This window comes from Fistularia commersonii, chromosome 6 (genome assembly GCF_037954325.1).
Source record: "Fistularia commersonii isolate RoL2024-O1a breed Wild chromosome 6, RoL_Fcom_v1.0, whole genome shotgun sequence".
In the NCBI taxonomy this organism is placed as follows: Eukaryota; Metazoa; Chordata; class Actinopteri; order Syngnathiformes; family Fistulariidae; genus Fistularia; species Fistularia commersonii.
The window spans coordinates 14,012,823-14,030,011 of NC_141289.1; the positions used below are offsets into that span (position 1 = coordinate 14,012,823).

At 38.5% G+C, this 17,189-nt stretch overlaps 1 protein-coding gene and 1 pseudogene across 3 annotated transcripts; one reads left to right on the top strand and one right to left on the bottom strand.

Moving 5' to 3' along the window:
- Window positions 1-680: 680 nt before the first annotated feature.
- LOC147233459 (gem-associated protein 8-like) lies at window positions 681-3,456 on the bottom strand (annotated as a pseudogene).
- On the top strand, window positions 2,450-17,039 carry LOC147233460 (OX-2 membrane glycoprotein). Of its 3 annotated transcripts, none has more exons than XM_086148299.1 (8): window positions 2,450-2,565; window positions 3,333-3,429; window positions 4,451-4,568; window positions 5,078-5,401; window positions 6,051-6,383; window positions 9,044-9,328; window positions 10,211-10,312; window positions 15,476-17,039. In XM_086148299.1, the coding sequence occupies exons 3-8, from the start codon at window positions 4,499-4,501 to the stop codon at window positions 15,478-15,480; spliced, it is 1,119 nt and encodes a 372-aa protein (XP_086004425.1). In that variant the 5' UTR covers window positions 2,450-2,565; window positions 3,333-3,429; window positions 4,451-4,498; the 3' UTR covers window positions 15,481-17,039. The 3 variants fall into 3 exon arrangements, with proteins under 3 accessions (XP_086004425.1, XP_086004427.1, XP_086004426.1); XM_086148301.1 differs by having other exon boundaries at window positions 6,054-6,383; XM_086148300.1 differs by having other exon boundaries at window positions 4,493-4,568.
- The last annotated feature ends 150 nt before the right edge of the window (window positions 17,040-17,189 follow it).

Here is a 17,189-nt window from a genome sequence, read left to right on the forward strand (position 1 = left end):
AGGAAGTCTGGAGTGGCAGAGAAGTATGTTAGACTGTTGCAAGACATGTATGCTAGCTGTGAGACAGTGATAAGGTGTGCTGTAGGGGTAACAGAGAAGTTCAAGGTGGAGGTGGGACATCAGGGATCAGCACTGAGCCCCTTCTCGTTTGCAGTGATTATGGAAAGGCTGACAGATGAGGTTAGACAGGAATCTCTATGGACCGTGATGTTTGCAGATGACATTGTGATCTGTAGTGAGAGCAGAGAACAGGTTGAGGAAACTCTAGAGAGGTGGTGGTATGCTCTGGAAAGGAAAGGAATGAAGGTTAGTCAGAGCAAGACAGAGTATATGTGTGTGAATGAGAGGAACTCAGGTGCAACGGTGAGGCTACAGGGAGTGGAGCTCAAGAAGTTGGAGGATTTCAGGTACATGGGGTCAACAGTCCAGAGCAATGGAGAGTGTGGAAAAGAGGTGAAGAGACGGGCTTAAGGAGGTTGGAATGGGTGGAGAAAAGTGTCAGGGGTACTATGCGATACAAGACTATCAACCAGAATGAAAGGAAAAGTGTGCAAGACAGCGGTGAGACCAGCAATGCTGTATGGCCTAGACTGTAACAAAGACGAAAAGACAGGAGGCAGAACTAGAGGTTGCAGAGATGAAGATGCTAAGATTCTCTTTGGGAGTGACCAGAAAGTCTATCAGAGGAACTTCTTCATCTCAGCCCAGCGCCTCTCACCAGGGCACTCAGATGGAGGGGCTGCCCTGCCTCGCGAGGAGGCGCTGCACAGGCCCTAGTCTGCTGGCATGTAGCTGTCCTGCTGCTCGGCCTCCATCTGCTGCTGCTTCTCTGCAAGGACAGGACATTTGTTTTCACAAATGCGGCTTGTCGGCTCACCCCGCAACACTTTGTTTCCATACTAAAATGAAGAAGATATATGACATCTTTACATCTGATCCACTCTGAAAATGTTCAATGAAAATCTTTTTCAAGCACAGACCTTAATGGGGTCTATATTTACAACAATCTACTAGTTTAATATCAATGTATTAGTTCATGTGGTGTATCATATAAATGAGAAGTGAAATTCAACTAAATGTAAAAATCAGTTTCATGTGACATAAAATTCAGTTCCAATCAGAATATAAGGGTTTGGCGGGCTTAAAACAATTAATGGTGTCAGATTTTTAACAGTGAGTTTAGGACAAAGATTTCCAAAAGTATTTAAATTTAAGTTGCATCTCACTGTCACTGGGGAAACTTTAGGTATTTTCTGAGTATCTGATATGTCATTTTTATACCTAAGGTAACCTCATCTTATGTCAACGCCATATAATGCCCCATACCCACCCAGCAAGCCCTCCCAGAAGCCCCCTGTGTTCTTACTCAGCTCCTCTCTATGTTTCTCCGTTTGGGCGAAGTACTGTCGCAGCTCCTCACTGATCTCCATGTTGCTGACATCACATTCAATCTCACTATCTGAGCTGCCCTCCACATCCATGTCGTCATCTTTCTCGCCGTCACTGTTCCTGTCTTGCCAGTCAGCATAGAGCTCATGGCTGTTGGGATAGTGCTGGTGGCAGTAGTGGAAGCTGTAGGCAGCTTCTAAGGCCTTCCTATAGGCACGCTTGTGTCTCTGGTGCCTCAGGGCTTGAAAACAAGGACATCACACTGTGCATATCCTCCTGTCAAAGGTTAATAGTAAGGCAGATTAAGACTTATTATATTTTAGATTTGTTGCCACTTTTCTTTGCAAAAACTCATTATGAATTGAGGAATAGTGAATATATTGGTTGATGGATGCTGGAATTGGAGCTGCCAGGCAGGACGTCTAGAGGAAGACCAAAGAGAAGATTTATGGATGTAGTGAGAGATGATATGAAGTTATTTGATGTGAGAAATGATACAGAGAATAAGGTGAGACATAAAAGGATGATTCGCTGTGGCGACCCCCGAAGCGAAAAGCCAAAAGGAAAAGACAATTTTAATTACCAACAGTTTGACCCTTCATAATCATTTGTAAAGGATTTGTAAAGGGTAATCATTGACGCATTTGAGGAAACCATATGAATGAGACCCAAGGAAAAAAAAATTTTTTTTTACTAGTTATTATTAATATCATTCAATCACTCTTGCTAAATAATGTAAACCTCAAAGGCTTGATAATGGACAAGCCCACAATGTTTATGAAAAGTCAACGTAACTTATCCTTTTCTCTCCTTCGGTCTGAATGCAGTAAATTACTGATTCAACAAAGGCATTCGGAAGAGAAAAGTCGAAAGGAGAAGATCTTATCTTATCTTATCTTATCTTATCTTATCTTATCTTATCTTATCTTATCTTATCTTATCTTATCTTATTTTGAGCCAGCCCCACTGCTGAATAGTCTGTTCAGTTTTTCTAACCACCGGCAGATGGCAGCGCTTCTCCCAGACAGAGGAAGAACTCAGCGACTGACTGGCATTCAGCTGCTACTGTTTAAACACCGGTCGTCGCAGGCCGACGGCGTCAGTCATGGCTTTTCCTTCGGCTTTTAATGGACACAAACGCAACTTATTTTCAGAGTGAGCATCCCTTTTCAGCAGGTAAATTGAAATAATTTACTTCTGCAACTTTTGAAGTTGTAAACAATTAGTGAGATAACCTGAACTGTCTGTAGCTCTCAGCTCTAAATGATTAAAGGTGTTATAAGAAAGGCTGTTAAATCAGCTTTGGAGATTTTCACAATTTTGTTTTTGAATTATAATCCATACTTTTAAAAAGGATATTTTTTTGCTTGCTGACTTGGAAAATGTGTTTAATTTTCTTTACTGCAAACAGACAGGCTTTGCGAAGGGCTTGAACCTGTTGTACTGAATTATCTTGAAAAGCTCATTTCCATTTTCTTAGATGTTAAAAGAAACCATCGATTATCATTTAACATTGAAAGCATCTTTAACTTGTTCAACGCAGTGTCTGTTGTGTAAAAACCCTGTGATTCATTCATTTTTTTTTTCTCAAGTAAAATTGTGCCGACAGATTTAAATCTACATTTGGACTAATTTTGTGAAAAAGCAGTTTTCTGGAAGATGTTTTATTATTTGATTGCTTTATTATGTGTTTATGGAAAGTTAGTTGAAGTTAATGGTTGATGTTATATTTTAAATGATCATATAACACCTGTATTCCAAAAAGCACATCTGGATGGGGACCAAAAAAAATCGCTTACCTGATGACATGCACTCTTATGGTGACCATATATATTATCACCTTACGGCATATACATTTCCTTGCTTTTTCTAAAATTTGTTTCAGCTTCAAAGCTTTTTAATAGAAGCATTTATTTCAAAGTGATTCAACTGTTGCCCTACAGGAGCCCCCATCACATCTGAGTCCAGATGGTTGTTGTGGTAAAGCAGCCCATCTCCACTCAAATTCCGAGGTCTGGACCTGGTCTCTCCCGTGGTTAGGTAGGTTTCTACCTCCAGGCAGGTCATTTACCCAAGAAGCAAGTTAAGCTCTGTGTTGTTGTTTGCTGTCTAGTGCATCGTGAAATCATCTGCAAGACTCAAAAGACAGCCACTCCCCTCTGTTATTTATTTTTCTTAGCAGCGAGCGAAAGGCTTTACTGTGGTGTTTATAGCCAAACAACCACCACTGGGCTTAGCTTGTGTCTGCCTTGTCTTTCGTCTCTCTCTCTTAATCACAAACACACACACACACACTTGATTTCAAGTGTAGGTTTAGGGACGTCAAGGTACGTCTAGACATCAAACGTGCTGGTTTTGCTGATGACTAATTACAGGTTTTAATGTGCAAGCTTTTGATTTATATGTAAAAGCCCCCAATTTGACCCCCGGGTGATTTTTCTCCAGCTCCTGTTGTTGATGCCTACACATACTTTTCTATGGCATCATGAAATTAAAGGACCACACAGTAAGGCAGTGTGTTGCGCAAAATACTTTTGGGATAATTAATGACTTTTGAAGGGCTTTTTATCCAATGAATTATTGGAAACACTAAAATCGAAAAAAAAAAATCCAATCCAAATAAAAATAGTTTTGCCAGACAATGGTCCATGTTTGGATTGCAGACAACAAAACTACAGTATACACCACAATGTTTTTTGTAAAATAATAATAATAAAAAATCCAAAACACAGTATCACTTTAGATCAATAGATTTGAATAAATTTGTTGAGTAGCCCTGCCTACTGTTTCTTATTATGAAAAAAAAGTTGTTGTTTTTTTGACAATGGTAAAATACAGCCACAGTTTAGTTTTATCCTCAGCATGACAGATGGAGATTTAAGTACAACTGCACTCACCAGCAACAATTCAACAAGTGAGAATAATGACAGGGGTATTTTCATCAAAACCCTATAATGGCTGTTTCATCACGATCTGGCCATCATTTCCTTAAGATTGTTTGAACAGGAGCTGTTGATGTTGAGGGTTTTCAGTGGGCTCTGGGTTGTGTTTCCATTTGCAGTCTGGATGTGAGACTGAGTCAGTGCAATAAATCCTGCTTTAGTTCGGGATGTGTGGTTTCGTCCTGTTCCTGTGTTTGCTGCTCTGGATAGGAGGAACGACTTTCTATAAAACACACGGTGAGCATTTTTACATTTGGCACGTGATATTGTAAATTATCTAATGAGTGCATGTGTTTACTGAGTCAAAAGTTTAAGAGACCCTTTGAGAAACTTTTGATATATAGTCTTTAAAAGGAATGAATTATGACTCTCAGAGGTTTTTGGATTGTAATCCTTGTCCAGTTGGGGTTTATGTCTAAATCGCCTGTGAAACTATACAGATATACACCCTAAACGCCTCTGCTTATTTAACCCCAAAGAGGCTCAAGGTTCTTTTGTTTTACAAAAGTCCAAATCAAAAGTGTTGGTATGTTTTGCTGATAATTCATTTTCTGTCTGACTTTGCTTATATATTTTGTTTTAGTTATATTAATAATGTTTTTTTCTATTGGTTCTCTGACTTGTGCAAAGAATAAAGTTGTCACATTTCAAAGGAAATATAAAACACATCATGTCTCAACTCAACTTGGCAGAAATGGTTTCTCAGCATTATGGTTTTTATCTCACTGCCTTGCTCTTGTTCTCAGGTGAGGTCATAACTCATCTCAGTCAGAGCGCAGAGGCAGGTCTTCCCCTCACGCTCGGCTGTAACATCACCATAGCAGCAAATGAAACTGTCTCAAAAGTGATCTGGTTCAACAAACATGACAAGGTCCTCCTGGATTACGTGCAAAGTTTGCCAATCCAAATCGATCGCCAAGATCCCAATGTGCAGCTCAACTCCTCACACAGCAATAGCAGCTACATCACCATTAGGAAACTGAGGTCTAAGGATGAGGGATGCTACCGGTGTACATTCTATGTTTTTCCTACGGGCCCGCAGGAGGGAAAAACATGCATCACAGTAACTGGTGAGTACTGCCTTTAACAGACACTCTTCATTTTACAAAAATTGTGGCAAAATGCATCTTTAAGTCTTATAATTAATAAAATGCATCTTTAAGTCTTATAATTAATCATCACTTAAAAATGTTTTTCATAGTGTCGTGTTTTTGTTTTTCCATTCCCCCAAAATATCTGTAGTTGAACTGCTTTGACCGCTGACATTCCTTATTCTGTAAAATTCATATCTCGCAATATGGCTTGGGGAGACCATACGGTACCAGATGCCTTTAGCGGGGAAAAAATATCCCACAGCTGCAGAGGAGAAACTTCAACCACCCTTTTCCTGTAAATCTTAACACCCTGTCCTTGTTAGGCTCCTGCAAAAGAACGCTTAGGTCGTAAAATATTTATTGCACAGTTTGATCCCAGCAGGAGTTCAAAATCTTCTGCTGGGATAATTTAATTTTTTTTTTTTATTTGTAATTAATGTTTTGAGTTTTCAACTTGATGGTCAACAACAGATGTCATACCTGCGAAGAGCTATCCTGTGTGTCAATTTAGTTATTAACAGTGCAAAATGCCAATATTTTAAACTGTATTATGTAGCAGAACTGCATTATTACACCCCAAGGGTATCATAATATTAATTTAACATTGAAATTTTTGCTTTTGAAGCAGCTAAAGTGCAACTGGACGGCAACAAGACAGTAGTGAATGGGAAATCGGCCACCCTGTCCTGCTGGTATAGTCTCCCCGAGCAGGTGTACCAAGTGCTATGGAGCAAGACGGCCGAGCAGGGAGACACCACTACCGTGGCTTCTTATGCAGGAAAGTCCCACAGCAATATAGAAGAGAGCTTTCGTGGACGTGTCAGTCTAACTGAAACCCTGAGTGAGACCCAGCTAACCATCCACAAGGTCAAGACTGAGGACGAAGCCTGCTACTCTTGTGAGTTCCATACGTTTCCAGATGGCATCAAGGGAGCATCTGCTTGCCTTTCTGTTTACGGTGAGTTCAGTGACCTTGACACTCGTATGTTTAGGCAGCGGCAGCTGCCATCTAAGCTGGAAAAATCACTCTACAAAAAACAGCAAAAATGCTGTGTGATGATAGAATCAACCTAAAATGAGAGTTCAAAAAGTTCAAACCAACATTTATTTTCCGGTGTAGCAGAAAAGGATGCCCATGACTCATCTTGCCGTGTTGTTACAGGTCCTAGATGTAATTTCGGCTTTGATTATGGTTTCCAGAGCGAAAGTAAATATAGCTAGCCTCACCATTTCCCTAGGGAAAGCAAATATAGCTAACCTCGCCATATTCTGGGATACGTGGATTCACAAGCTATTGCCACTAACAGAAATACAAAAATGTATTTATAGAGTGACCAAAAAACAGTAGTTAGGATGAACACTATATATGTAAATTAACTTTATGGCGTTAAGACATTAGGACACCTCTGCTCCAAGAGTAGAGGAGCCATAATGACAGGAATAAAATGACACACAATGAAAATCAAACATTGAACATTTGAACTAAGAAGACATTTAACATTAAAAGTATGATTACATTTCTTTCAAGAAAATAAACATGTTTAATTCCCTGCTGTTTAATCCTTCACTGACTTGACCTTTACTGAATGCCAAAGCTCAAGACTCCCAGTTTCCTCACAACTCTCCATAACTTTTATTTGTTCATGCTTGTGTCACTGAATGCATCATCAGTCATTAGTCATGGTGAATTATGTTTTCTCTGGAAATTTTATTTTAAATATTGCAGGCTACTGTCCTTGCCAAGTTTTGTGATTTATTAAATTATACTACCAAGGTTTTAACCCAGATATAACTATAATTTCTCTTGAATTGGCCAATATCAATATTGTGGAGATGATGGATTATTTTCAACCTTTTCTAAATAAAGATATTCCATTCAGGCCAGCTGGACATTGTTGTGTAATTTAGTTTTTACACCAGAGTCAGTGATAATTATTTGATTGAGATAATGATGATAGATGAAATTTATACTTTGTTGTTTTTAAGTATTGTTAGTAAGCAAAAGGTCTTCCAAATTTCAAGTTTAAAACGTAATGGTCCTGTGCAATAGCTCTATTGAATCACACACCACACCCAAACCATGATGGGTTGGGAATTTCTTCATTTGAATTTCATTTTAAGATATATTTATATTGCGTCTGTGGAGGTTGTCAGACATCCAGCTCATGGTTAATTGTTGTTAAAGTCTTCTCATGGGAACTGGACTTGATTTTCTACCCTTGAAGACATTTCTCATCTGAGAGGCTTCTTCAGTTTGGCTTATTTACTTGTATACTCCCTTTTCTACTGGACTACTGTAGCAGCATGTGTGTTCACAGCTGTGGGAATTATTTAAAAAAACATCTTTAAGCATGCTGGAAATGTGCTGTAAGCTGAGAGGAAAAGTGTGCCTCTGAAAGCCTTATATAGCCAAGGAAAAGGAAGTAGAGTGTTGAACAAAAAGGTTGCTCAGAGGTGAACATGCCTGGTGAGGGTCGCTTGTATTTCTGAAGAGTTCCAACTGATCTGATTTGTTTTCTGGAGTGATGATGTTGAATGGAGGTGGATGTCGCCGGGGAGAAAGTGGTGATAGTTTGGGTGAAACACCAAGGGATGAGAGGTTCTCTATTTTCCTGAACACAATGTGGCTGTGTGCACACACTTCCAAACTTTGCTCTTGCCATCTGTTTTTTGAAACAGGGGCAGCAGATCACTCACACACACACACACACACACACACACACACACACACACACACACACACAGACTGTAAAAGCTGCTTAGCCAGTGTTTTCTGTTACAGTTTCAATTTGCAGACTTATATCCCCATGAACTTGGAAAGACTCACAGCAGCCAAATCTCTACTTCCTGTACACACAGGTTATATAATAAAGAAAGGCCTCAGCGTTTTACTTGCCAGACAAGACAAAATGGGATTTGCAAGATCATGAATTTATCTAATTTTATAAGGGGGCTACTTTCTTCATTAGTGTGTCACACCTGCTTAGTTTCAGTAGATACAAAACGATATTACATTTAGTGTCCCAAGCAGCATGAGTAACATTTATATTCCATCTTATAGCTCTAAACAATATACTCAATACAGTTTTAATGATCTTTTGATATAAAAATGTTTGTTTCCAAGTCATTTTCTTCTTGCTTTAAATGAAAATGATAAGTATATGGACAGACACATGGCATTTGTCTTGTTTTGGCTCAGTGAATTGAAAACAAAAAAAATTGAACCTTTTAGTGACGCTATACAATTCATACATTCCATCATTTTCTCAGCTAATGTTTCTAAAACATTTGATTTATGGCGTTAAGACATGAGGACACCAAAAGTAGAGGAGCATCAATGACAGGTATAAAATGCCACACAATGAAAATCAAACATTGAACATTTGCACTGAGAAGACAGTTAACTTTAAAAGTATGATTTAATTTTTTTTTCAAGAAAATGAATATGTTTTTACATTGTAAATCTTTTTTTTTAGGACATTGAAATAAAGGTGGCCATAGAATACCATACTGTAATCAGTATTTTAACTGTGAATCATTCTTAGGATGTCATTATGATTAATTAAAATCTATCCGCAGCTGACAAATGAGGTTCCTGTTTTTTTCTTATTTCTTCAGTTTTACCCAAACCAGAAAGCAGTTACACAACCTTATCTTCAGGAATCACAGAGGCCAACTGCACCACCCAGTCCCGGCCCTCAGCAGAGATAACTTGGAATATTGCCGGGGACAACCACACCCTCGGACCACCTATTTCATCCAGCTATGATCAAGGCGACGGTACCACGATAGTGACAAGCACAGTGTTCTTCCAGTCGGGACTTCTCAGTGATGTCTCTGTGAAGTGCATCGTGCACCATCCGGGTTTGGAGAAACCCCTCTTTGTGTCTCTCAACACAAATGGTAAGCAGGTCTTCTATTAGTGTCAAATAATTTTGATCCAGACCACTGTAGACATTTTGGTGATTTCATAAATAACTAAAGTGGTGTGTCATACCCTATGGTCTTTGTAAACATTGCTTACGTCCATGTATGCATGCCACCTTAACTGTGTTCACATTCAGCTACTGGTAATCAATGCATTTACTTGTTAGGATCCCAGTTAGCAGAATGGTGTGACATAGTAAGATGATTGTGCCTGAGATGACTATTGGGGGTAAAATTCACCCGAAATGATATAACTTATTAACATAATTTGCATAATTTACCAGACATTTTTGTCCAAAGGGACAAAGTGCATTCAGTAAACTGTGAAAACAAGGATCAGCTGTGCAACACTTAATACGGGTCCAAGTAGTCAGTTTAGTTCAATAGGTCAGTTTAAAAAGGGGCTCTGTGTTATAATATTATGGCAACACAGATGTGAGAAATCATGACTTGGATTAAGGGGACCAGTTAATGAATGAGTGGAAAGGCAAGCTGTTGGATTCCCAGGGGAGAGAGCCATTTAGTATTGACAGAAGAACATATCATTTCATAAACTGATCAGTATTCACGTTCCGGTATTTGATTGTGATGGTAAGGGGAATATTGCCAATATAACAGTGGCCATGAGAGGAAATTCCATGGCATTTAGTAAAAATGTTCTTGAGAATTATAAATGATCTTTTATTGGAAGTTCTATTCCAATGGAGTCCTTAATCTGGTAGCACGTCACTTAACATGTTTCCTCCAGATGCCATTCCTTCTCTTTAAAACTGCATTATAAATGTTATACCTACTCTTGACTCATTTTCTGAAATGTCACAACTGCTGTCTAATAATGTGCTTATTTGTTTGCTGTAGTGGGTCCTGCCATGGTTATCCTTATCTCTGTGTGCGGTGTGACAGCGATCCTGGTCCTGTGTTTGTGTGTGTGTCTCTGCAAATGTTTCATCTGCACTGATGGTATGTCTATAGTCACTTCCTACATCACAGTTTATCTAAATTTTCTGCTGTCTTTTTAAAGGAGTCATCAATATATTGTCACTGCCAAGCTTGACACACCTGGGCTACTTGGCCCATCAGCTTTTATTCAAATTATTCAAATTTATTCAAATCATTTCACAATCAGGAAGCACTGAATTTTAATATAATTAGTACATGAAAAGGGTTTGACTTCTGAAAACCAAATTTCACACGTTGGTGTGTCTCATGGTTGACTTAGTCCGTTTACAAACTCTGGCATCAAGAAGAAAGACCTTCACAGAGCACAACATCAGCAAAATTTGCCCACTGTATTAGGTGTACATGGGTGTACCATGAGCAGAAGGCAGCTTCTGAGAGATGTTAAGTTCCAAGGACGGGCGCTCCAGCCCCCTGCGCCATGCTGCCCTTCAATTAATCGCTAGGGGGCATTATACTGGAAACATTCCATTTTGAAGAATTTTTATTCTCATCCTCATCATAAAAACTACAAACTATAAAAACTGCAAGTTCAAGCTATGTATATATATATGTATATGTATATATATACATATATCACCACGGGTCGTGCATTCCACACCTAGGCCTTCAGTGGTGCTACATTTATTGATCCACCCCTCAATAATTGCTATGAAACCCATCCTATTATGCAGTTAGCGGACTGAAAGTGACAGACAAATCCTTTTACTTGCTGCAACAGGCCAGCTAGCTTCTGCATTGCCCAATCTTTTCTTAGCCATGTCCAGCTTTTCTTGAAACGTCCATCTTGAAAATGGTATAGAAAATAATCTGGAACCACATCCATTTCTTCTCTTCCTTCAGCTGTCATGGGTTGACAAATTAACTATTATATCAACGCTCGCTACAGATGCGGCCTGCTAGCTCTGACTGGTATGCTCTCTGACTATCAAAGGGCGTGTGACACATTGACGTTGCCACAGCCTTCTAGAAGGCCTTGGTGTCGCAACTCAAAATCTGATTGGTTGAAGCAACATCGACCCTTATTTTTTGCGAGAGCACCCGTGAATCTGATTCTTTGACCCTGCCTGGCAACAAATAATAGCTGAAATGTGATTGGTTAATGCTTTAGTATGAAAATACCTGTACATGTCTGGAAGCAGTACAGCCAAAGAAAAATAATCTATGAAAGGAAGCGGACAGACCATTCGGAATTATTTAATAAGTATTCAGGACAAAATATAATTAAAATCAGTCCGTTGTTCAGATATTTTTTAGGCAGGTTCTGACGGCCCATCACTGATATGTGCATATATATCAATAACAGATTTGTGAATGCATTCTGACAGTGTGCACTTTTGTTGTTGAAAGTAGCCAAACGAATGCATTGCCCAGCTACAAAATGCCTCACATCAGTGAGGATACACAGCTACTTTTTACATAGCAGTGTCGGGGCAGACACATAGTCGTTTATCAGAAACATTCCCTTTACTGATGTTAACACCTCCGTGGGTGTCATGGAAACATTCTGTTGCCAGTTTTGTGTGGCATGTGGAACTGAGCCCACTTCACATTTATCATCAATTTCCTTCAGGATAATGGGCAGTGAGCGCTGAACTTATCACTTAGGTTTTGGCTGACATTGATGCTTCTGTTTGCCAAAAAAAGCAGCCGGACATGATGTTTCATGCTGAGACAAATTACCAATCACTATTGTGATAAAATTAATTCCACTGCCTATTGTTAAAAGTTTACAATATAGCTTTTCCACAGCTACTGTAAGAGTTTCCAAAATACATCATTCATATACTCAAACATGATTCATATGTTTGATTCATTCTTGTATGAAAAGAAATTATTGAAGAATATTGTGCTACATTCTGGATATGGCTTGTTGATTTTTTCTCAGTAGTCAATGAAGGTCTCTGATTTTGAAGCTAATTTATTTAGTGCCCTGAGAAATCACTTATTAATATTTTATTCTGTTTGTTTTATATATATATTTTATTCACTCTGTCAAACTCATCACGAGTGTCTTATCAACAAGACCTTGACTAATGGGCCAAACCCCACCATAGGATATTTCTCTCATGAAATTCCCAGAAAGTCTTTGCCCTGGTTTCCTTGTTCAAAAATTACATTGACCCTGAGCAGAATAACAAGTGGAAATTCTGATTGTGTGGGTTCAGTAGCAGAAAGAAAAGACCCCCTTCTTTTAGTCTAATTCCCCGGCCTGTGGAAGAAAAAGACAGACATTGGGGGCCTGGAAGAGGGACAGAACCCAAAGCTGAACTCTTGCCCAGTTGATAAAAAGGCTTCTGTCTTACCAGACCATACACGCACGCACGCACGCACGCACACACGCACACACGCACACACACACACACACACACACACACACACACACACACACACACACACACACACACACACACACACACACACACTCATGCACGTACACACATTGGAGTTCATCACTGTGGCTCAGCTACAAGCAACAGGCTTTTATTGTGATGGAATTCAGATGTGGGTTGGGGACACAACAGTGTGTCACACATTCTGTCTTTAGTTAAGGATCTCAGAGCTAAACGTTAGATCCACAGTTGTGAGCTGGTTGTAAACAGAATTTTTTTTTGAAAGAAAATAACTCCTAGTTTCATTCATTTATTCATTTCATTACACAGATGTAACCACATGAGGTCATCTTTATAATTCTGGCTGGACATCCACATGTATTTAAGGGCATCTAAAATGTAGAGAATGTGACTGACTTTTTACATCAGCAACTGAAGTTAAACCACCGCCCAATCCTAAATTGGTTTTATTGGTCCTGGGTGTTACTACATGTCTGTCTCCCTTAGTCACGGACATATATGCCTTCTTCTGGTGTGTTTATGTCAAAGCGCATTAGAAGCAGTGGAACTATCAAAAGGGCAGGGGCTAAGAAAAGACCTTTTCACAGGAACGCCGGTCTGCGCCACCTCTTAGTCTTTATCACCATAGGATGTCCAGGGGTGTGACCACTTCCTGTCTAGCATACAAATTCATATGGCCCATGAGGGCAGAGCTGTTGTCGCTATGCTTCCAAGGGATCAGGAGAAGGAAGAATATTCAAGATTCAGATATACAAAGTGAGTGTATTGTTGTATGCACAGGATGGAAACATATTTCCCTGTACAATGAAACTCAATCTTTGCTGCCCGCAGTGAATGCCAGACGGTGTAACATAAGTATTTATAACATTGTAGAGACATAAGTAGAACAGTAGAGAGATATTATAAAATCAAAACAGCACAATTAAGGGGAACCAAGTGAAATATACAGTAGAAATGTAAACCGTGTAAATAGGACAATATATCAGTTTCTCAGCAGTTGTGCAGGTTTGCAATGATTAAATGTGCTAATCAAAAATGCAAATGGAGAGCGAGCAAAATGAAAAGGTCAAGTTTAATCAGCCTATTAACACTCTGAGGAGGTTCAAGGCTGTTTGACTACTACAGTGCATCATCAGCCTTGACTGTGTAAATTGAAGAAGTGCAAATTTAAGTGTATACAGTAAACAACAGCAAAGTGTACAAATTGAAAAAAGTGCAAATTGAAATGCAAACTGCAAGCGGGGCGCAGCTGATGGTTCCAACGTAGTCTTGGATCATAAACTCCTGTCTGCTGATTAGGAATCTGATGACAGTGGTAGAGAAAGAGTTCTTCACTCATTTCACACTTCTTTACCTTGTGCCTGGGGGGAGAAGTGTGAAAAGTCCATGCTTGGGGGTGGAAGTGGTCCTTGAGGATGGAGCCAGCTCGTGGAAAAAAAATACAAATGATCTTAAGATTAGAAAGAGTTGTTCTGTTTTTCACAAAGATTTTCTGCAGAACTGATGTAGTTTCACATATAAACTTGCCATTCCTGTTCTAATTTAGGCTCCATGGGATGTGAACGGCTTTTTTTGTTATTTTTCCTTTGAGCCATATTTACTACTGGTTTGTGTTTTTCCTCTTTGGTCTCTGCATTCTGACTCAATGATTGGAGGTTCTATGTGTGTGTAGACATAGTTGGTTTATAGACATTTTTTTGGCATTGTTGTGTAGAACATTTGTCAAGAGAGAAACAGGACTGCACCCGTTCATGTTGCACTCAAGGTTGGAACTCACACAGATACAGAGAGAACATGCAAACTCCACACAGAAAGGTCACCTTGTCAGAAATGAAGCGGGGTCGAAACGCTAACCACTGCACCACTGTGCCCCCCCACACAAGGAAATATTTCAAAAAATTCAGATGGTAACTAATATTGTGCTTTCAAAGAAACCATTAGAATGGCCTGAGATGGTGAGTAGAAAATAAGTTCCTTTGTCGAGCAATGGTTATTGATAAGCTACTCTGTCTCGTGAAAAAATATAATCACAATAATAATATGGAACAATAACAGAGATATAAGAAACATTTAGACATTGCAAGATTCAAAACTATTAATATTTTCTGTAATTGACATATGAGGACACTGAACAGTCATATTCCGAAGTTTGCAACCCACAGGTTCTCATTCATAGAGACTGCTTTTATTTATTGTCTTTGTACTTTTACATTATGTTTATAACTTGTTTTATAATATTTAACAGTCATTTGAATGTTATTACAAGTATATGGCATATTTTTCAGATACCAATGTACCATTTTTTCAGATATTTTACAGTCTCACAGTTTAGATGCGCTATTAATTGTACAGGGGTCTTTTTTTTAGACCCTCATATCCAAACATTTTGTGAACTAAACTGAATTGAATGGAACATTTTAAAGGTGCAGAAGCTTAACTGACAGAGCATAACATTTAAAAAATCCCCACACACTAATTCTGTCCCACTGATTTACTTTCCTGATCTTTCTAATCCAGCATCGAATGGAATTCAACATCTTTACAAAAGTTTGATTGTTTTTGTTCTCTTTATTTATTTTTCTTATCCTGCAAAAACATCAGCCTCAGATGTGTTTTGGGAAATCGGTGATTTGACAAGGCTGATGGCATGTCAGGGATGTCAACTCAGTTCGTGGGCCTGGCAGGATGTTTTGCGGAGGCCCGATGTTAAAGGGACAAATTCTGACCTTTTTATGTGTGTGTGTGCGTGTGTGTGTGCATGCATGTCTTTCTGTCTGCCTGTCTGTCTGCCTGTCTTTCTGTATGTGTCCAGACTGATTTGGGGTGGACAATGGCTGCTTTGGCGAAGGTTCAGCAGGGCTCTCTCCGCCTGACTCAACTGATCAGAACCACGGTTTTCGGGTCAGTTTTGTTGCTCAGTGAATCAGAGACGATTACAATATGTTTTTTTTTAAATGTTTGAAATTAAATTTACGATTTCAGTATGTTTTTTGAAAATGTGTGAAATTAAATTTACAATACAGGTCTTGCTGTGACTGCTGAGAAAAACAAAACAAAACTAAAAAAAAAAAAAAAAAAAGGTAAGAGTTTATCTCTAGAAAATATTCTGGTGTCACCTTGAAGGAGATCAGTAAAAACACTATCCAGGAGTTTGGCAGACTTTTTTCCCCACTCCTTAAGTTGATGCAATATAGTTTCTAAATGGACAACACTAGCTGGATGTTTTTAATCTTTTTTTATAAACATTTATTATTGGTTTAGTTTATTATCATGAAATGATTCTAGCTATTAACAAATAAGCAAATTTAATCTGTATGCAGGTATGAGTGATGTGATATAATATAGCTATTAACACTGTAAAGAAAGTTCAACAAATGTGTGATTACTTAATGAGAAACTAATGACATATTGTTGACCGTCTGGTTGTTTCATAGGGAAAGGCATGATCAAAACGAAGCTTTTGGAGCTGATATATAAATGTAAAATTCTAACTGTCCATCACATTGTCATCTAGGATCCGAAGATGGAACGGGCTTTATGTTAATAGTTGTAGGAAATGTTTGTTTGCCTATTACAGTGGTCTGACTCAGACTCAGAGGAGGGGGCGAGCAAGAAAGTTTGGTTATTTATGGATCCTGTGTGGTGAGGAATGCAGGACAGCGGTTGACCAGTACCTTAACTCCACCACAACAATTTCTTCTGGGAATGACATTTGTAATGTGCATTTGGGAAAAAGTGAAAGAAAATATTTGTATGTGGCTCTTTTTTTCTACGTTTATATGGAATACTGCACAGTATGTCATTACCAGAATGTAAATTTTAGAGTTGATACTTGATGTATTTGTCATTCATCAGAGAAAGTATTATCATCTAACATTTTAACACATCTGATATATTACAAGTTATTTTTAGACGAATGTTTGTGTATGTACATCCATATAACAAGATTTATCTGTGATAAAACTTCTGTCCAAGTTTTTCATCTTTCTAAAGCTTTCTGGAGAATTTTTATGCTCAGCACATCTCCCTAAATCTGGGAACACAAAAGGAAAATAGATACATTTCTCTTATGGAAATGTAATATCAAATGAAATATACAGTTTCAACTGGTTGTATCACTATTCCTGTAACCATGGTAGGTTCAACATGATAAACACTGATTATATCCTACCTTAAGAATTATCATTAATAATATCACTAAAGAAATCAGGATTTTCAATATTGTTCCATCATTCCTTTCCATATCAGCCAGCCAAAGTTTTACTTTTAATCTGCTGTAAAGTTTTGTGTGGTGGTGGTTGAGAGGCACTTTAATCTGAAAATCTGTTAAGAGGTGGAGAAACACATGCTGGAACAAATAAAATTGTTCAAAATCCCGTCTTGTTTTTCCAGTTTTCATGAATTATGGAGAGATGCTTTCTAGCTGGACACTTATAACAACTCATTGAAATTTCTTAGGGCTAATGAAAAAACACATTTTCTCACCTGCCAACTACAGAAAATTTAGTATTTAACTACCAGGCACA